General features: G+C 50.9%; 1 protein-coding gene across 3 annotated transcripts in view; it reads left to right on the top strand.

Annotated features, from left to right (window-relative positions):
• The window catches only part of LOC142572303 (uncharacterized), a 36,964-nt gene extending 17,605 nt beyond the window's left edge, over positions 1-19,359 (top strand). For 2 of the 3 annotated variants that reach the window (XM_075681302.1, XM_075681300.1), the window contains 3 exons: positions 1,977-2,115; positions 15,552-15,803; positions 18,328-19,359. In XM_075681302.1, coding sequence (XP_075537417.1) covers positions 1,977-2,115; positions 15,552-15,803; positions 18,328-18,461 — 525 coding nt within the window. In that variant the 3' untranslated portion in view covers positions 18,462-19,359. The remainder of the gene's footprint in view (positions 1-1,976; positions 2,116-15,551; positions 15,804-18,327) is intronic. The other variant, XM_075681301.1, reaches the window with a different exon arrangement.
• Positions 19,360-21,381: the final 2,022 nt, after the last annotated feature.

Below are 21,381 nucleotides of genomic sequence, written 5' to 3'. Positions count from 1 at the left end.
TGCAGATTAATTTTCAGACCCACTCTTCTGCTTTGCCTCTCCAGGTCAGTGAGCATGCATTGCAATTGGTCCCCTGAGTTACTAAGCAAGGCAATATCATCAGCGAATCGCAAGTTACTAAGGTATTCTCCATTAACTTTTATCCCCAATTCTTCCCAATCCAGGTCTCTGAATACCTCCTGTAAACACGCTGTGAATAGCATTGGAGATATCGTATCTCCCTGCCTGACGCCTTTCTTTGGCGTCCCCTTTCTTATGGATTAGGATTATGTTAGCGTTCTTCCAAGATTCCGGTACGCTCGAGGTCATGAGGCATTGCGTATACAGGGTGGCCAGTTTCTCTAGAACAATCTGTCCACCATCCTTCAACAAATCTGTTGTTACCTGATCCTCCCCAGCTGCCTTCCCCCTTTGCATATCTCCCAAGGCTTTCTTTACTTCTTCCGGCGTCACCTTTGGGATTTCGAATTCCTCTGGACTAATTCCTCTGGCATTAACACTCATATTTCGAATAAGCGCCGAAACAAGAAGGTGAAAACAATTCGTTCATGGATATAAAAGAAAGGGGGAAAGTTATGCACGTACTAGTACTAGTTTAATTCCCGGCTGAGGCCTATAGCACACATACGCAAGCAAGTGCATGCATGTGTATACACATAAGCATGCAACGACGAATTGTTAATGTTGTTTAATGTGGCTTTCGATTCCTATGCAGTGCAGTGCTCCCTATGCAGTCCATAAATGTAGTGATGCAAATGCAATGAATTCTCAAGATAATCTGACACGAGCCACAGTAAATGCCCGGCGATATACTAGAGTGTAGCGACAGACATATACCTCAACTCGCGTCTCAAACTGCGAAACGCAAATTTGGCAGGCACAGCTCCAGTTGAGCGCTGTGTAGTGCAAAGCGTTTGGTAGCAGTTTGTTGTCTGGTATTAGAAGGGCCCTTACGAACCGTGTTAATTTCCTGAAGCGAAACGTCCACCGCAGATTGTAAAGAAGAAACGTTTATATGGCATTGCATTGTTATATATTATGAGTATGTACAATTGTACATTGCTAAGGTATGCCGGATCGTACATATTGTTACGGGTTCTCTTTCTTGGCCCCCATGGCCGAACCTTCCGATTCCTCTCCGCACTGTATCAAGTCCGCAATGCTCTACACGTGCGTCAAAGCATACGCAAAACTAGCATGGGCAAGCGGCGTACCCATACGATAAATATGAAAGGGAACACATAAGCTGTCCCTTCAAGAGGCCGTAGTGACTAAACAAGCATTCCCTACGTTCCCCTTGTCGTAATATGTTCTCAAGCATATATAATCAAATTATTGCACGAAAGTGAGCTGGACTTGAGAGCTTGACATAATAGTTCTGCGGAAGCCCGCAAGGTGGAGAGAAGTACTTAATAAAGGGAAAATCATACATCCACCCATTCGTAACGTTTGCTACAAAGGAAACCCATACAGGTTCCTCGAATGAGATGCCTCACAGATGAAGAAAAATTCGTCCTGCACCGGGACCGGACCAGGACGAATTTTTCTTCAACTGTGATAATAAAGGGAAAATCAAGATTTTCCCTTTATTACTTGAGAACTTGAAGGGTCTTTCGCTGTTCGCATTTCATGCACCACCATTTTTGCCTTCATCCTCAAAATCTTTTCTCTTCTTCTTTTTCATCTTCTTTCCCTTCCCCAATGCTATTGAATAGCAGGTCAGAACATTGATTCAGACCGGCCTCTCAGCTTTGATATCATAATAACTGCGTCTGTCTTTCTTCCCCGCATAAAGGTCTTCAGTTAGAGTAAATGTTAAAAAATACATATTGCTGATCCCTCTCACATTGCTTGCCACTGCGCGGTCTCAAGGCGTGGGCTAGGTCAGGGCATGCGCATTTCTCAGTGCAAGGACTGCAAGTGTGCGACGTCTTCACGGTTTGACATCCCCGCCCGTTTTCCGGTTTCTCGTGCAGGTGAGGGACGTCGAGACGGAAAATCCCCTCGGCCCATGGGAACAAGGCGAGCTCGTGGTTCGAAGTCCGGGCCTGATGTGCGGTTACTGGGGAAGACTGAACGAGTCTGTCACCGACAGCGAAGGCTGGTACAGGACAGGTACTCTCGTCGTGTCTGTAGTAAGGCTATGGGGAAGACGTCGGAACAACGAAAATCACCGCAAATTACAGCATGGATGGATTAGCAGACGGGTGAAGCTTTTAAGCAAGAGTAGGTTGTGCGAGCGAGTGTATTTTGGAGCCGAAATATTAATTTTACGCAGCAGGTATTTATCGTTAAGTCTTGAGATGACTTCCTCTGAAATATATGGAACAGAACTGACGTCTCTGTTGTCTCTATTTTGACTCACTAGGGACTGTGTAAAGAAAGAAAGAAAGAAAGAAAGAAAAAAAAGAAAGAAAGAAAGAAGAGTCGCAGTTCCATCCTAAAGGAGAATTAGCACACATAAAGTAATATTAGCAAATCCATAAAGTAATATTCGGGGGTTTCTCGGCCGTATAAACTGCAGAAAAATTCACTTACTAACTATAAGCAAGCGTGATGTCTTGCGCGCACAGACAGACAGTAGTGACCGCGAGCACTCGCTGTCGTAACGCCGGTGGGTGTGATAAGGAGTCGCGGCACCTGGGAGTGAACGCTTCGTACTGCCGCTCACTTCACCGCGTCTCTGAAACATACGGCATTTTCAAACGATCGTTTTAGAGCGCTTCAAAGAGATTCCAAAAGACTGACGTTGTTCGGATGGTCGAAAACGAGTGCTACGGCTACATTCGGATCGCTCTTTCCCATTGCCCGACTCCAAATGAAAGCGCCGAAAGGCGCTCCCGGTATTGCCGTCGGAGCAGCCAAAAAATCTGGCCGCTCTCCGGTCACGTGTACCCGCCCTTTCTCACGGTTGCGCTGGTGAAGAGGGACTCTCGCTGCGGCGACGACGATTATTGTCATCGGCGATGATTATGATCGGTGACGGAGCTGGCCGCGTTACTAGAAGTTCCCCACGGCTTTCGATTCATTTCCTCACACCGCTCCGAAGAGAAGTCAGCTGTTCGGTTGACGCAAGCTGTCTCCTATTTGGATCCAGAGTGCCTCGGCACTTGGTACGCTCGTATCTGGAGGATCACATGCAGCGACCATCCAAAGGTGCCATTAGATTACGTGACATCCAACACTGGGCGAGAAGGAAGACAGCGGGCATGAAGCCACCAGCCATATCGGCTCGTCCTAAACCTTGCACTCGCCGCAGATGACCTCCGACATGCGGCGCGCGGGCAACCATGCGCGTTCATGGTCAGGCTAGAGGAGGAGACGCGCGCTGGCTGCCTCTAGCTACGCTGACTCTCTCTCGATCACGTTATCTCCAACACTGGGCGCGCGAAAAGAGGATGCGCACTATCCCACCATACTTCTAGGCTGACCCTCGCACGCTTACCCTTGCACCCGCAGCATACGGGGCGTCAACAGCTTATTGTTATTTCACTTGGAATTTACACGGAACACCAAGACTATGGCGGATATTCGCCTTGAGTGACCGTATAATTGCTGTCGCAAACAAGAAAAGCCTGCCTACGAATATATATAAGTACCCATGATTGAGGTGGTCATCATCAGCCTGTTCTAATGACACTACAGGACAAATGCCTGCCGACGAACTCCTACTCATTCACATTCTGCCCTGTAAGGGTTTAGTCTCTTTCTTATTCATTTCATGCTCCCCCCGCAGATGAGTGCTTCCTCAATACTTCCATCGTTATAACTTTTAATATCATCTACTTTCCACTTATATTGATCAATTTCGACAGCTCAGTTAACGCTACATCATTTCTAGTCTTCTATACTTTCATGCTTTGACGTGTGTGCATTAGATTTTTGTTGCTCACTACAATTTGCATGTCTTACGTCGGACTATTCCTCCCTATGTTTATAACCGCCGACACAAATTTTGGCTTTAGCAATTACTTCAGTTAACGCCTTATTCATTATCTCTATACGCTGTCTTCCTCCTAAATTGAATACTGGGGCACTACGTGCCAAAACCACTATTTGATTATGAGTATTGTTGGAATCTCAGCGCTGACGCCCATTGTTGCATATGGGTCGCAAGCCCCAAGAGAGAGAGAGAAAAACATTTATTGAATTATAAAATGGAATTCTCGCGGATCGAGGTCTTCTCTTCTGCACGCTGCCTTCTCGTCGAAGGGAAGCCTCTTCAGCACGGGTGGTCCCTCAGTCCAGGGCTCCACTGAGTTTGGCCGCGTCCCTAGCGTGCTCCACCATCCTTCTTTGGACGGCGAGTTCGCAGCTGACGAGCCGGCTCTCCCAATGCTCCGCACTCGGGGGTTTATGATCGCGGAATGCGTCGTTTCGTTCGCACTCCCAAGTTATGTGATAGAGTGTGGGTGTAGCCCCGCACCAGGGGCAGGTGTCCCTATACTGCGTTGGGAACATCTTGTTGAATATGAAAAGGTTGGGGAAGGTGTTTGTCTGGAGCCTACGCCAGCCCGTTGCTTCCTCCTTCGTCAGCGCTTTATGGGGCGGTGGGTACTTGAATCTAGTCCCCCTGTAGTGTTGCAGTAATTCCGAATAACTGTCACTGAGGATCCCGGCGTAACTAGCGCGGTACTCCTGCTGCTGCCCAGCCCGGAATCTATTAGCTCGAGCTAGACCGTCCGCCGCCTCGTTACCCCTTATGCCCTCGTGTCCAGGTATCCAGATCAGATTGTGTTTGATTTTCGCCTCCTCCGAGGGGTTACCCCCTCTGAGGATCCTAAGGGCAGTTTTGCATATTCTGCCCCTCATGTAGTTGCGACAAGTCTCTTTCGAGTCTGTGAGAATATTTAGCGATTTATTCTCCCTATATCCTTGCATCGCCGCCAGCGCCACGGCGATTTCCTCGGCTTCAGCTACGCTCCGTATCTCGGCCGAGACGCACGAGACAAGCTTTTCCTCCGTGTTCATTACTACCGCGATGGCCTTAGCCTCGCTTCCTATTAAACTTATGCTCGCGTCCGTGAAGAGAGTGTTCTCTTCTCTAGCCACTGTCTTTTCTATGTATTCGGCCCTAGCTTTCCTTCTGCCTTCGTGGAGCCTGGGATCCATGTTCTTCGGTATAGGCTTCACATTAAAGGTTTTCCTAATTCCCGCCGGTACGTCCTCGTACCGGTCGACGTCTCCTATTTCGAAGCCCAGCCTACCGATCAGGTTTCGCCCCGTGTAGGTCCCCGTTAGTCTTCTCATTTGCGCTTTCCGCTGTGCTTCCGCCATTTCGACGAAGGTGTTGCTCACCCCTAGTTGCATCAGCTTTTCGTTGGAGGTGTTTCTCGGCAGGTGCAGCGCCGTCTTGTAGGCTTTCCTCAGGACGACTTCAATCTCTTCGTTGGTCGTTTTAGGCCTCACTTGGTAGGGTAGCGAGTACATGACTCTGCTGACGATCAGGCTGTTGACGAGCTTGAGAGTGTCTTCTTCTCTCATGCCGTGCCTCTTCTGGGAGACCCTGCTTATCATTCTGCTCACGTTCTCGGTCGACTTCTTGAGGAGGCCGATGGTGTGGTTGCACTTTCTGCTGCCTTGCAGCCACATGCCGAGGACGCGTATCATGTTGCGTTCGGGGATGAGTTGTCCTTCGAGGCCCACATGCCGAGGACGCGTATCATGTTGCGTTCGGGGATGAGTTGTCCTTCGAGGCTGACCTCCAGTTTCGCCTTGGTGGGATGTCTGCCGACTCTTAGCAGTTCGGACTTTTCGGTGGAGCACCTGAGGCCCCTCTCCTTCACGTAGTCTTCGACGCACTTGGCTGCATCTTGCAGCGCCGCTCGCTTTTCTTCCAAGGTTCCGCAGGTGGTCCAGACCGTGATGTCGTCCGCATACATCGCGTGCCGGATTCCCTGGATCTTTTCGAGTCTCTGCGCTAGGCCCAGCATCGCCACGTGAAACAGTACGGGCGAGATTACCGAGCCTTGGGGCGTACCTCTGCTAGGCGTTGCAAAGATACCGCTCCTCAGCTCGCCCAGGCCGACCGTCGCCGTTCTGCCCGAGAGGAAGTCCCTGACGTAGTCGTGGGTCTTCCTGCCGCAGTTTGTATTGTTGAGGCCCTCCATGATGGCCTCGTGGCTGACGTTGTCAAAGGCCCCTTTGACGTCGAGGGCCACGACGACGTTTTCGCCCTTTCTCGGCATTGCAGTCAGGACTTCCTTCTCGAGCTGCAGCAGAACGTCTTGCGTCGACAGGTTGGCTCTGAACCCAAACATCGAGTTTGGATAGTATCTCCCGTTTTCTAGGTGCCGCTGGATGCGCTTGGTGACGATTTTCTCGTAGAGTTTTCGTAGGCACGACGTCAGCGAGATGGGCCTCAGGTTCTCAATCTGGATTTTCTTTCCGGGCTTGGGGATCATTACGACGATGGCGTGCTTCCACTCCGCCGGAACTTTCCCTTCTTGCCACAGCGTGTTTAGGTACTTGACGAGCTGGTCTATCGCTACGTCGCTCAGGTTGCGTATGAGGGAGTTCCGGACTCTGTCCGCTCCCGCCGCCGTGTTCTTGGTGGCCGATCTGATGACCTCGACGACCTCCTCCCTCGAGATGGGTCGGTCCATGTCCGGGTTGTCTTCGCCTCGGTACTCACCGCGGTATCCCTCCGGCTCTCCCGTTCCGTAGCATTTCTTGCGGACCTCCTCGAGCAGCTGCTCGTCGGTGCCTTGGAATAGGTGGATCAGCCTCTGGATCGAGTTGCTGCTCTCTCGCTTGCTCTTGCTGGGGGTCCAGTAGGCCTCGGAGTATCTGCCACGTCCTGGCCGTGCTGAGGGTGCCGTTTAGCGAGTCGGTGAATTGCTGCCACCCCTGTCTGGCCAGTTGCGTCGCGTACTCCTCGGCCTTCTTGGTGATCTCCGCAATCTTCTTCTTTAGCTTCTTGTTCAATCTCTGCTTCTTCCAGCGCTTGGTGAGGCCGCGGCGTGCTTCCCATAGCCCCAGCAGCCGCTTGTCCACCTCCGGTGCCTGTTCTGTTCTGTCCACCTCGCGGGTGTAGAGCTCCTGGATTTGCTTCAACTGTTGGCTCCATTCTTCCGGGGAAGTGATGTCGCCGCCCAGTTCTCTGCAGTGTCTTCTGAAGGCGTCCCAGTCCGTCAGTCTGGTCGAGCCGATCTTTCTCTTCGTGTTTTCCGCCTCGAGTACTAGGCGGAGGACGTGGTGGTCGCTGCCCAGGTTTTCCAGCAGGTTCTCCCATTCCGCGTTCTTGGCGTTCTTGACAAACGTGAGGTCGGGGCACGTGTCTACACTGACGCTGTTACCCATTCTGGTAGGCTGGGCCTCGTCGGTTAGGAGCTCGCATCCCGCATTTTCCGCGGCCGTGCTAATCGCCCTCCCTTTCTTATCCTCTTTGGCGTAACCCCACAGGGGGCTCTTAGCGTTGAAATCTCCCGCTATCACTAGGCTGTTGTGTCCCGCTAGCCTCTTGGCTTCGGCAAAAAGTTTTAGAAAGTCCCCATCCCTTTGTTTGGGCGAGCTGTATACGTTAATTACGAAAGTGCTCTTCGATTTCCTTTTCTTTTTAGGAATAATCTCCGTTATCACGTGCTCGATATTTGTATCCTTAATCTCGTCGTGATCTATGGTGACGATTTTGTTACTTATGAGTGTCGCGGTATTCCCTTTCTCCAGGCACGTGTAGCCCCTAAGTGCCGGAGTGCTAAAGGTTTCCTGTAGTAGTATCAAGTCTGGCGCGGTTCCTCTGTGATAAATGAGTTGCTGCAGGAGCCCTTGCTTGCGCTTGTAGCCCCTGCAGTTCCACTGCCAAATCTCTAATTGGTTGTTTCCTGCCATGTTGTTGAGGTCGATGGGTTAGTCGCTCCTAGGGTTTCTGTGCTACCGCCAAAACGGCGCTCGTTAAAGAGTCTTTCTCTAGAGTCTATTATCTTTTGAGTGTTCTGGTTCTTAATGTAGTTTCGGAATCCCTGCTCCTGGAGGGCCATCTTTTGTTGGGTATTCTGCAGTTCCTTCTGCATATCCTTCATCTGTTTCTGTGTTTCTTGTTGCATTTGCTGCATACTTTGCATAAAGCTCTCTAGCTTATCATTAAAGCTTAGTTCTCCGGCCACCTGTTGAACGGGGCTAGGGGTCTTCGGTGGCGAAGCTACCCTAATAGGCGAGGAGTACGAGGGCGGCGAGACGAAACCTAGCCGTCTAATCTCTTGTAGTTCTGTAATTATGTCATTAATTTGTCTCCTTAATTGTTGGTTTTCTTTCCTTAGTTCCTCAATTATTTTGTCCTTGGTATTATCTGTGTTTGGGTTTGAGTGCGGAGCATCTGGAAAAAGCGTGATGGGAGGGCCGGCTCCCCAGCTTACCTTAACTCCTCCTTGCTTCTGTTGCTGCTGCTTCTTTGGCTGCTGGCCCTTCGGAGGTGGGGGTGGCCAGGACCCGTCCCGGTCTCGGCTCCGGCTACGGCTCCGCCCCCTCTGCTGGCTCTCGTCACCCTCGTCCGAGAACCACCGTGTACGTCTGGCTCCGCCGCCGCCGTGGCTCTTGCTGCGGCTGCGGCGCTGCTGCTGCGGCTGTGGCGGCTTGCCCCACCGCAGCTCGCTCGCCGTCTTGAGTCTCATCTTGCAGTCCTTGGTGCCGGCCGCGTGGTCGCCCCCGCACAGCAGGCACTTGGGTGTGCACTCGTGGCCTTCGACTGGATTCTGGCTGCCGCACTGCCGGCAGGTCTTGGACTCCGGGCTCGGGCAGACGTCTGTCCGGTGTCCTTGCTGACCGCAGGCGTAGCAGACTTGCCGCGTCGGGCGATACGCGTAGCACTACATCTCCCCGCCGTAATATATGACTTGCTTGGGGAGACGTGGGCCGTCGAAAGTGACGACGGCGGTGCTGGATCGCCCGAGCATTCTGGCTGCCAGGACCTTTACTCCTTGGGTGCGGACGCGGAGGTTCGCCTTCAGTTCTTCGGCCGGAGTCCCCGGGTCGACGCCGTGGATGACTCCGCGCAGCGTCCCCTCGGGCGCCGCGACGTGGCTGTTCATTGCGTAGCTCTTCCCGCCAAAAGTCAGCTCAGTGATCCGTCTGATTTTCTGGGCCGCTTCTTCGTCATTGGTACTGATGATTATGATATTGGAGCCATTGCGCAGCCGGACTATAAAGTCTCCCGCCTTACAGCCCTGGCCGGTGGCTGCCACCACCGCCCGCGCCACTTGGTGCGTGTGCAAGTCCTTGACTGCGAGTCCCTTCGGCCTCAGGACGATCTTTAAATCTTCGCGCGGGAGCGGCGGCAGCCTCCTCCTCGGCGGCGGCGCTCCTCCTCTCACTCCTTCGCCGGGCGAAGCTGGCGCGGCGCCTGACATCATGGCGGCGTTCTGTGATTCGATGTTGCCATGCGGCGTTCCCGCTAAAACCTGGCCTCCGCGCTGGCGTCTCTTTTGCCGACTAGACATGGCGATTTCCCATTCCGGGTCCGGATCTCGAATTAAATGGCTTACTGGCGGGTTTGACGCCGACGCGGGGGCCGACGTTGTCGCTGGAGTGCTGCCTGGGGTCGGTCGGGGGCCTCCTCCTCGGGGTAGGCCTACCGCCGTCGACGGTGCGGCGACGACGGCTTCGTGCGGGTCTTGTTCCATGAAATCTTGCGCCTCGGTGGTGGTGGTCAGTAGTCGTGATATCGTGAGGTGGTCGTAGCTCGGGATGTCGTGTCGGGCCATCGCTCTGGGTCCGCCTCGCCGCTGGCCGAAGCCGGGGGAAGACCTCGAAGCCCCGTACTCGTGCTAGGCCTCGTTAGGCTTAGCACCTGGTCGGCCACTCGGAAAATTCAAAGTCCGGTAAATCCAAAAATTTTGGACGTATCGGCTTGAATTTGGTGTCCTCGTGGTCCGCTTCGCTTCCGGCGTCGATTCCCACAAAAATTTGGGCGATCTAATCGGTTTGACCGGGCCAAAACACCCGAAATTCACGGAGCGCATGTGACGCGCGTCCGCTCGCTTCGGCTGCTCGCAGCGCCCCCCCGCAAGCCCCAAGGGTAGCGTTGGCCTGGCGGCCTGGGGCACAACTGGAAGCATCCGAAGGTCCCGGCAAAGCATGAGTCGACTGGTAACAGAACAACTTGTTTATTCTATCATCGCATAAGAGCGGGCGGTCAGGTCGACCGAAGTGGAGAGACGGGAGTGCACGTTACTCAACAGAAGAAATCGGAGCCTCTCTCGGCGTCCGGGAGCAGCTGCTCTTATACTCTCGGAGTCGAGGGGAAGAAGGAACGCCTTGATAAACGCGCACGTGACGGCGCCGCTCGGGCACGTTGAGACGAGTAGGTGACGCATCCGCCGGGCCGGCGCCGGTCAGACCTCCTCGCTTCACAGTTGGGGGAGCTCCTCTCCCCGGCTGCCGCGCTTTGACAAGCGTGGGCACCAACATGCACACACACACACACACACACACACACACGAAGACACGTGGCATTGGAACATGCCTGGACGCGCTTGGCGGGGAGGCGTAGCGGCGGCGCCGAACGGGCCAAAATGTCCGCCGCTTTGAACGAAACCCCGGCGTCCGCTGCATCCGCGCCGGCTATACCGCGCGTTGTAGGCGAAACGTAACAGACCGCCCCGCCGGGGGAAGGAGATCCCGATGGTCAGGGGACTGCATCCGCTGTCCGGAAGGATGTCGCTCGATGATGCTCATAACCGACGTCGGGCGTCCTTCGGCGTTTCTTGAGCGCAGCGCACAGAGAAGGCCTCGTTCTCTCGTTCAGGTTCACACAGGACACTGCAAAGTGACTTCGGGAGAGTTGCCATTTTTGTTGTCGTTCCCAGCAAGCGTTAGAACTACGCTGAAACTCAACCGCTCAGTCAGCAAGCACGGCACAACCCTCACTAAGCCCTGCCAGGCTCTTTCCCCTTTTATACCACTGCCTAGCTCCTTACAGTAGTCTAGCAGCACTCAGAACGCGTCCACAAATTGGAAAATTGCACTAGAAAGCACGTCATCACTTTGAAACACTAAACAAAAGCAATATGTTAAAAATCCTGCCTCAGGAAGAAAACATCAGTAACAAATAACTTTGAGGCTGATTCTTACGTTAGGGGCTTCGACTTAAGCCATCGGCGTTACCGTTGAGACTCCCCTTTTTGTAACGCACCTCAAAGGAATATTGTTGCAAAGCGAGGCTCCAGCGCAGGAGGCGGCCATTTGTGAAAGAGATGGTCTGCAGACATTGGAGAGGCAAGTGATCCGTCTCGAAGCAAGCGAAGCGGAGATCGCAGCGAGCGACCATACACTAGCTCAGCTGGCGAAAACCCCGCAGCCGCATGCGGCGCGGTCCTCAATGCAAACATCACCCCAGGCAGACACAGCTCCCAGTCAGTTTGTTGTTCAAACCACAAAGCTCTCAACACACGCTTCATGACGGAGTGGAGCTTCTCAACGGAATTCGACTGTGGGTGGTACACCGAGCTGTGTAACAGCTTTACCCCACACCTTTCGAGAAAAGTTGTCGTCAAAGCGCTAGTAAACACTGTGCCCTGATCTGATTGGATTTCCGCAGGAAAACCAACTCGCGCAAATATAGACAGTAGTGCATTGACTATATCAACTGAGCTGAGTTCTTTAAGCGGCACTGCTTCAGGGAACTTTGTCGCAGGGCAGATCACAGTCAAAATGTGTCTGTACCCCGTGGCTGTTACCGGCAGAGGTCCCACTGTATCAATAACGAGCCGTCTAAAAGGCTCCGTAATGATAGGTACCAACTTCAACGGCGCCCTCGATTTGTCCCCTGGTTTGCCCACCCGCTGACAGGTGTCACATGTCTTCACAAAGTGGTCTGCGTCCCGAAAACACCCTGGCCAATAGTACTCTTGCAAGAGACGGTCCTTAGTTTTCTTAACTCCTAGGTGTCCGGACCACGAACCCCCATGCGACAAGCGCAACAGATCCTGACGATAGCATTGAGGCACGATCAGCTGATCGAACTCCACTCCCCTGCGGTCTAGATACTTCCGGTACAGGACCCCACTTTTTCCACAAAGCGAGCATTTTTCTTGGCGATACCTTCCTTGACAATGCAGCGTATGTTTTCTAGGCTGCCATCCTTTTTTTGCTCGGCTATCAAAGCCAACCGGCTGACCTTTAGCAACCTATTAAGTCCGTCTGACGTAGGCGCGATGAGCAAATCTGCAGATAGCTCTTCTAATTTTCCCGTGTCGGGCATTTCCTCTCCAGTATCTGGTGCCTTCAACGCTACAGGCTCAATTTTATTCAGTTCGGGCGTGCTCTGAATATCAGCTTGCTGCGCCTCTGACCCTTTCTCATTGTTCGACAACGTCGGCCCCGCAACTACCGCCTTTGCAGCGAGCTCCCGAACCTTCGATCTGGTTAAGGCCTGAACGCTAGCCTCGCCAAACAAAAGCCCCTTCTCGCGCAGGAGGTGATCGGACCTGTTCGAAAATAGGTACGGGTACTGGGGGGGCAGCATAGATGACACTGCGGCCTCCGTCTCAAGCGCTCCGAAAGGTCCTTCAATAAGCACTTTTGCTACGGGCAGACACACGCTATGAGCTTCCACGGCTTGCTTGATCCATGCGCACTCGCCCGTGAACATATCGGGTTCTACGTAAGAGGGGTGAACTACATCCATCGTAGCTGCGGAATCGCGAAGCACTCGGCACTCTTTCCCGTTCACGAGGAGGTCTCGCATGTAAGGCTCGAGAAGCTTCATGTTCTCGTCAGTGCTGCATAATGAGAAAAACACGACTTTGGTTTTTGTTTCCGGACACTGCGCCGAAAAGTGACCCGGCTTCTGACACGTATAACACACGCGCGCTTGCCTCGTCTCGAACCGCTTTCTGCGTTCGGCTTCGGCTGCCGCCGTCTCCTTACGTTCGGTCGGACTGCTTTCACTCGCATCCGCACTACGTTGGTCGCCCCTTGCTCTCATGGGTGTGAACTTCGGCCTCTCAAACTTGGAGCCAAATTCACCCTTTTGACCGTCCTTAGCTCCGCGAGCCCGACGTGTCACAAACTCCTCGGCTAGCTCAGCGGCTCTAGCCACCGTACTAACGTCTGGCCTATCCAAGACCCAGTACCGCACGTTCTCAGGTAACCGACTATAAAACTGTTCCAGCCCGAAACACTGCAGAACTTTCTCGTGGTCACCAAACGCTTTCTCTTCTTTGAGCCACTCCTGCATGTTTGACATAAGCCTGTACGCAAACTCTGTATATGACTCACTTTTGCCTTTCTCATTTTCCCGAAACTTCCGACGGAACGCCTCCGCTGACAGCCTGTACTTTTTTAGCAGACTCGATTTCACTTTGTCGAAATCCTCTGCCTCCTCTCTCTTCAAGCGAGCGACTACGTCGGCCGCCTCGCCGGGTAACAAAGTGAGCAAGCGCTGTGGCCACGTTTCCCGAGAGAACCCCTGCTTCTCGCACGTTCGCTCAAAGTTAACCAGGAAAAACCAATGTCCTCTCCAAGCTTAAACGGCCGCATCAGGTCAGTCATTTTGAACAATACTCGTTCTCCTGCACCGTGTGCCTGACTTCCATTACGAGCGCGTTCCATCTCTAACTCGAGACGCTTCATTTCCAAAGCGTGTTGACGGTCGCGCTCTTTTTCTTTTTCTTGTTGCTCTCGCTCTTTCTGTTCTTTAAGTTCGCGCTCCTGTTTCTCTTTTTGCTCTTTAAGGTCGCGATCCTGTCTTTTTGCCCTCTCCTCAATGGTGTCAAGGCATTCCGACAGCTCGTCATCCTCAGCTTCTAACTCAAGAATAGCCCTCAGCAGTTCTGGTTTTCTGAGTTTGTCTGAGACATCCAGACCCAACTCTCTTGCAAGCTCCAGCAATTTCGGTTTGCGCAACGACTTCAAATCCATGGCTGCTCTGAATGCTGCTTTCTCTACTGCCTACTATTGTCTTGCCGCAAACTAACCCGGCAGCAACGACAACCACAATTACCAGCTCTGTTTCTGACACTAACAAAAGCCTGGCAAAACTCAGAAGAAGAAAGTCCCGCACTCACCAAACCTCGCAGCCAAGAATTCAGCGCAGTCGTTCCGCTGCAGGCAACCAGTCATCACACAGGGCTCGTTGCACTGCTCCCGGATGGTCGTTGTGCTGCTCAGCATACAGTCAACCGCATATCTTCGCTGCTGGCCTCCGTTGTCGCGATCTCACCGCTGGCAGACAGTTGTTGGTATCGCACCGCTGGCACGAGTTGTTGGAATCTCAGTGCTGACGCCCGTTGTTGCATATGGGTCGCAAGCCCCAAGGGTAGCGTTGGCCTGGAGGCCTGGGGCACAACTGGAAGCATCCGAAGGTCCCGGCAAAGCATGAGTCGACTGGTAACAGAACAACTTGTTTATTCTATCATCGCATAAGAGCGGGCGGTCAGGTCGACCGAAGTGGAGAGACGGGAGTGCACTTTACTCAACAGAAGAAATCGGAGCCTCTCTCGGCGTCCGGGAGCAGCTGCTCTTATACACTCGGAGTCGAGGGGAAGAAGGAACGCCTTGATAAACGCGCACGTGACGGCGCCGCTCGGGCACGTTGAGACGAGTAGGTGACGCATCCGCCGGGCCGGCGCCGGTCAGACCTCCTCGCTTCACAGTTGGGGGAGCTCCTCTCCCCGGCTGCCGCGCTTTGACAAGCGTGGGCACCAACATGCACACACACACACACACACACACACACACACACACACACACACACACACACACACACACACACACACACACACACACACACACACGAAGACACGTGGCATTGGAACATGCCTGGACGCGCTTGGCGGGGAGGCGTAGCGGCGGCGCCGAACGGGCCAAAATGTCCGCCGCTTTGAACGAAGCCCCGGCGTCCGCTGCATCCGCGCCGGCTATACCGCGCGTTGTAGGCGAAACGTAACAGTATCGCCGTAGTTGGGGACTCCGGTATAATTTTGACCACCAGTAAATCTTTAACGTGCCCCCAATACACAGGACACGGGCGTCTTTTGCATTCCGCTCCATCGAAATGCGGCCTCCGTGGCCGGGACTTGATCCCGCGACATCGTGCTTAGCAGGGCATCACCATACCCGCTAAGCCACCGCGGCAAGTAAAAAAATTCACCCTGGTCCGGGGATTGAAACTGTAATCAACGCCTTTCCCAGATGGTCGCTTTACTAATGAGCTAACCTAGCTGTTTTGTCATCTTCCTAAGCTGCATATCTATCTATCTATCTATCTATCTATCTATCTATCTATCTATCTATCTATCTATCTATCTATCTATCTATCTATCTATCTATCTATCTATCTATCTATCTATCTGTCTGTCTATCTGTCTGTCTGTCTGTCTGTCTGTCTGTCTGTCTGTCTGTCTGTCTGTCTGTCTGTCTATCTATCTAACTATCTGTCTGTCTGTCTGTCTGTCTGTCTGTCTATCTATCTAACTATCTGTCTGTCTGTCTATCTATCTATCTATCTATCTATCTATCTATCTATCTATCTATCTATCTATCTATCTATCTATCTATCTATCTATCTATCTATCTATCTATCTATCTATCTATCTATCTATCTCCGCGCGTAGGAGACCTATGCTACTACGACGAAGACGGTTGGCTGTATCTGGTGCAACGACTGAGCGACTTCTTTTGCTGCCGCGGGACGAAAGTGTCGCCAGTTCTAGTCGAGACTGTGCTGCAGAAGTGTCCGGAAGTGCATGACTGCGCCGTCGTGGGACTCCCGCATCATGAAGCCGGACACGTGGCTCACGCTGTGGTTGTGCGAAAGCCCGAAGCCAGGACACTGGGCGTCGAACACTTCACACGATTTATGGAAGGTTGGTTTAACCTCTAAAGTTTGGGCGAACAGTCAGTGAAACAACTAAAAGCATGGGGCGATAGAAGTGCAGTTAAAACTCGATCGAACGAAACCCGATTTTCCGAAGTTTCCGATCTAACGAAGAAATTTCAATTCCCGGCAGGTACCCATAGGTTTCAATGTTATCACAAACCCGAATTAACGAAACAAACTTGGACAAACTCGATTTAACGAAGTTTTTCCTGAAATAAATGAGTAAAAAAGGCGGCGATTTCTTCCTAATCTTTTCTCTTCGAGCGTGCGCTCTAAAGCTATCGCGTTAAAACATCTAGGCGCCGTGGTCACATCCCTAGCTTTATTTTGACGAGGCTGCACGCCACGCCCATACAACACCGCCTCGGTAAGAGCCGCGATGTTTGCTTTCGTTATTTCATGCTTTTTGCGACGGATGGCTGGATTAGCGGCAAATGCAATGCCGCGATAGTCTTTGCCTGTCGCTACGTTACAATTTTAGATTTCGAAGGACCGAAATATTTCTTTCTCGATTTTACGAACTTCTCAGTTTAACGAAATAATTCGAGCGTGGTCATAACTTCGTTAAATCGAGTTTAAACTGTACCACCTATAAAAAACGAACTTCAAATATCAAACAGAAAAACCCTGCTTCAGAAAAACAAATTGTTTATGTTTATAAATCAGAAGCAGAAATGTAAAGAGGGCCAAGAGACAAAAAAAAAAAAAGAGAGAACTGTATCCTTCAATACACGTGATGCTTCCTGGATGTCCGCTCAAATTGCCACCTTGAAAGTATAAGCAGTTGCGAAAGATCCTTACATGCTGATTCAAGGCTGAATTTGACTTTGTATCATTTAGGGTGCTTAAGTATAGCTGCTACACCATGCATCATGTCAGTGACGTAAACGTCGTGAGCTTCAACTACAGAACCATGCCTCGCATTTGTGAATGCAATAAATCTGGAGCCAGTACAAAGCAAAAGCATTCCTGATGAAATTATTGCGAGCGCAGTGGGGACAAAAAAAAAAAGATGTCGCGGTATGACCCGAAAGGAGAAGCATTGACACCGATAGCAAGGTGGAGAAGGAAGAGTGTTGCTTGCTGCAGGCGGACCTAGCCTTGCAAAAGTTGCTGGAATTGCTCCGCTCGACAACCACATGCAAAAAGCGGTCGGGTCTGAAGCAAATACACGAAGTAAGAATCGTAGTTTTACGGTCAGTATAAATTGCAGTAAACATACGCTTACTAACGAGACAAGCGTGGTGTCACGCCCCCGAAGTTTACTTGATGAGCGAGTTTAGCAGAGTTTACTTGATGAGCGCGAGCACTCGCGGTCACAGCACTGGCGCTATGAGGAGAGGCAGCAGCGGGAGGAGCACGTGCGTGTCCCAAGGCGAACGTTCCGTGCTGCCGTTCCTTTCACAATTTTAACCATGCCGCGCCTCCAAAGCTCAACAGATCATGTAGCAGCTAACACTGGGTGCGCGGGAAGACAGCGCGCGCAGAGCTAGCGGCCTTCTCGGTTTGCCTCTCGCATGCTCCTCCTTCGCCCTCTTGAAACCGCCAGCAGACCACGTGGCCTCGAACACATGGCGCGCGAGCAGAACTTGGTCTGCAGGTTGGGCCGAGACCTCCTAGGCAAGCTTCAGGGCCTGCGCATCATGCGACCTGGCGTCAGCTACGACACTACTCGATCCGATCTGCTCCGTTGGCAGAACAGGCTCGGCGGGCTGGGTTAGGGTAGAATTACTGTAGATGCTCCTTTCTCTATAGTCTAGGGTGTCTCGATGCGCTCTCTCTCCCCCGCTCCGTAGGTAGTCTGGGCCGGGCTGCGCGAGCGGCGCATGCACTCTTGCGCTAGAGATAGTATCGTGGTGACGAGGGCGACGTCACGAACCAACACCACTCTAGACTAACTATAGTCTAACTATAGTCTGGAGGGTGTTGCACGAACGCGCCTCGAGTGTCCCTATAATTCCTAATGCAATAAAAATAAAAAGTTATTCGCAAGTACGTTACAGTGTTCCTGTCCTACAGCAACAGATTCTCCTGCAGTAAATAAACAAAAATTGCTAAAAAGTCAAAGCCTTTTCCGATACGCTGACTCAATAGCATCCATTTACAGATGGCCTGTATAGATAGACACCACGCGCACGGCTCGTCTGACGTATGTTTCCAGCTGTTACGCCTGAGCGGTTTGATGTGTTTTCAGTTCGAGCATGCGCCATTTGCGTTTTTATATCGAAATACAAGTTTAATTAAAACTCACCATTTACCGTGTCAGCGGTGTAAGGGGCGCTTTCTGGTGATTTCTTAGTCAGGACACCTACCACAAATCTGGACAAAAACCCAGGCCATGATGCCTTGTGACTGGTTCACAGCGGACACGCCAATCGTCCGAATGAGACAACTGTCTAAGCTGCACATGCATGCTAAGCCAAGTTCAATCATCTCGTAAAAAAATATACTGTATTGCCCGTTCCTAATTTTTCTACCTTCTCGTTCTTCCTCTTCTGTTCGCTGTCCAGCTAACGCACCGAAGAGCTTCAAGTTGGAAGGTGGCGCCACGTTCGTCGACAAGATTCCACGGAACGAGCTGGGAAAACTCGTCAGGCGTGAGCTCATCCAGTGGGTTCTCAAGCAACAAGAACAAGCAGTCTGAAACTGACAGCGGAGCCGGATCAAAAGCACAAAGTGCGCGTTATACTGACAAATTTGTGCCGCGCCAAAGTGGTGTAACAGAGCGCTTCTCTCCAACAGCATGAAAGCGATATTTCAAAAGCAGGTGTAAAATAAAAATTATAGACACATCTTTTTTAACTAGTGAAGATATAACACTACCAAATCTTAAATTCTCGTGGTGGCACAAAGAATTGACGTAACATCATCTCCGACCAATCGATGAACTTAATCGGCAACACAGCAAAATAACCGATAAGTCTGCAGGATTCGAACGTCCCAGCGAACAAATTTTCGCCTATTCGAAAATCTAGGACCCGTTAATCACAAAAATTCTGTTCTAAGAGCATTTCTTAATCGGATGGCGGTCAGGCGTCCGCCCCTCGTGACAGCAATAGGCGTGATAACGCGAAGATGTTCTCCTAGAAGGTTGGTCGTACTTTCAGGCACCTCTCTATATTCTCTTACAGAGAGGTACAGAGGCGCTTCTCTGAGGCTTCTCTAAGGCACCTCCAAGGCGTCTCTCTTTGGCGCTTCTCTAAGGGGCCTCTCTCTAATCTCATACAGAGAGACGCCTTTAATTGTTGCTGGCCTTTACACGCCCGACATTTTTGATTATCACGTAATAAATAAAAGAATATCGTTGCGGCGCAGCTGGGTGGACGGTCAATTTTGCAAAAATGAATGCATATCGACTCAAATGAAGTAGTTTCGTCCATCTTTTGCATAGACATTTATTTTATTGTTTGCATTAGGATCTGATCATTGTTATCGAGGAACTGACGCAGCAGCACCGCAATTGCAGATGGAAAGTCCTTAAAACTGCTTGAACGACATCTTGTTAAGCATAATCAGCGCAATAAAAACGAGAGTGATCGAGGGCTATGCCTTCGAGTGAACTGATAACAGTGATGGGCGGTAACACTCACGTGTTCGCAACCGGGCCCGATGTTCAGGTCCTGCGGACCGAGAGGCTCCATGCCGACCAAAGACCAGCACCTGCATGGTGAAAGTGTAGGAGCAGATCCCGGAAAAAAAATATAACATTTTGTAAGAACGAAAGATCATAAAGTGCCCGTTGCCCGTGTACAATTGTAACATACATTACTTCACAAACTCACGGTACAGCCTAAAAGTGGCGGACGTGATGGCAGACTTTCAGAAAGCAACGAGACCACTAAATTTCTTGTTTCAAGATTTTCTCCGTAGATGCTCGTCTTCTGACACTTTACCGCCCTTAAACCCAGTTCACAACCCCAACCCGAAATATAAAGATTCGTAGTCCTTGCACTATGGGAAGATGGAAGACAAGCGAAGCTGTATTGCTCAATAGCTGTAGTGAGTCCTATATATGGTGGTTATGCTATATCAGTGGTTGAATAAAGGCGCAAACACATAACTTCGTTGTTTGTTTCGTCTTTCTTTTTTATGTATTGATGTATTGTACTTTATAGTAATTTTTTGTTTTTTGTTTTGTTCATTTTACTTTTTTAAAATTTTCTATTAATATTATTTGCGTTATAGATATACACGGACGTTTCGACATGCATCGTCATAGACTAGCGTTTGGGCAACAGCGTTCATCACTCCTGCACATGGTTTTTGTCGTCATGCTAGCATAACTTCGTTGTTTGTTTCGTCTTTCTTCCTATTTTTAATTTTTATATTTTCTTTTTCTTCTATTTTTCTATATTTTATTTTTTCTGCTTTTCGTTATTTTACTATTATTATTATTATTATTTTTTACTTTACACATATACACTGACGTTTCGACACGTGGGTTCCACACGTGACAAGGTAGAGTTCAAGGGCGCGTTACAGGTCCCCGAGTTCACAGTGTGTTTCGCACTTTTCATATTTCAGTCTGAGAAGATTTAACAAAAAGGCATGCGCTGTCGGTGTTTTGTTTCATGGCATTTGTTAGCGCGCTGCCATTCTTAAAATTCCGAGGAATAACTTTGTAAAGAACGTAAGACAAGGTATGAGCAACTTTAGTGATAGACGAACAACTACAGTGCCTTGTGGAATATGCGTGGTTCGGTATGATTTTCTTGGCCGCGGACACCGGTGCCGACACCGACACCGGATTTTCTGCGGCGCGGGGCCCTTAACGCTAACACGTTCGAAAGTGGTATTTACTTCAGATCTATAAAATGGACCGAATGGGCTACGGTTCATCTTGGACAAGAGAGAGAGAGAAACGAAGAGGGAAAGGTAGGGAGGTTAGCCAAGGACGTGCCCGGTTAGCTACCTTACACTTGGGGAAGGGGAAGATAGAAGAACAGATGAGGAGAGAAAAGAAAAATAATAGTCAGTAATTCACAGTCACACGCACAGGAATCTCCACGGTCACCAGCGTTCATACAATCCAGCGTGCTTCAAGAAACGCAGAAGGGCTTTTGCGGCCTTTTGCACGCAAGAATGCATAGGCCATGGTCCAGGAATCTTTTCTTGTGTGAGTGCTATGTTGCCTAGCAGGTTGAGTTTTCCTTGTAAAGTACGTCGTTGAGTGTCAAAGGATGGGCTGTGACACAGAAGGTGCACAAGAGCCCCATCGCATCCGCACAAATTGCACGCCGCACTGTGGGCCATTCCTATCAGGAATGAATAGGAATTTGTACATGCGACGCCCAACCACATGCGACACAGTAAAGTTGTTTCGCGACGGGAGAGTCCAGGTGGCAAGCAAAGTCGCAAGTTAGGGTCGAGAGAGTGCAAGCATGAGTTGGTGAAACCCGGTGAATTCCATCGTAGATGTGTGATGTGGCGAGCAAGTGATTGGAAGTTGTCGTGCAGCATCAGTTCTTGAAAGTGGTATAGGAACCCGCTGATGTGTTTGGTGAGCCGAACGCGCAGCTTCATCTGCGCTGTCGTTGCCGACAATTCCGCAATAGCTTGGCAAC

The sequence above is a fragment of the Dermacentor variabilis genome, chromosome 2 (genome assembly GCF_050947875.1).
Source record: "Dermacentor variabilis isolate Ectoservices chromosome 2, ASM5094787v1, whole genome shotgun sequence".
NCBI lineage: Eukaryota > Metazoa > Arthropoda > Arachnida > Ixodida > Ixodidae > Dermacentor > Dermacentor variabilis.
The sequence above is the reverse complement of the archived record's forward strand: the minus strand, read 5'-3'. Positions and strand labels throughout refer to the sequence as shown.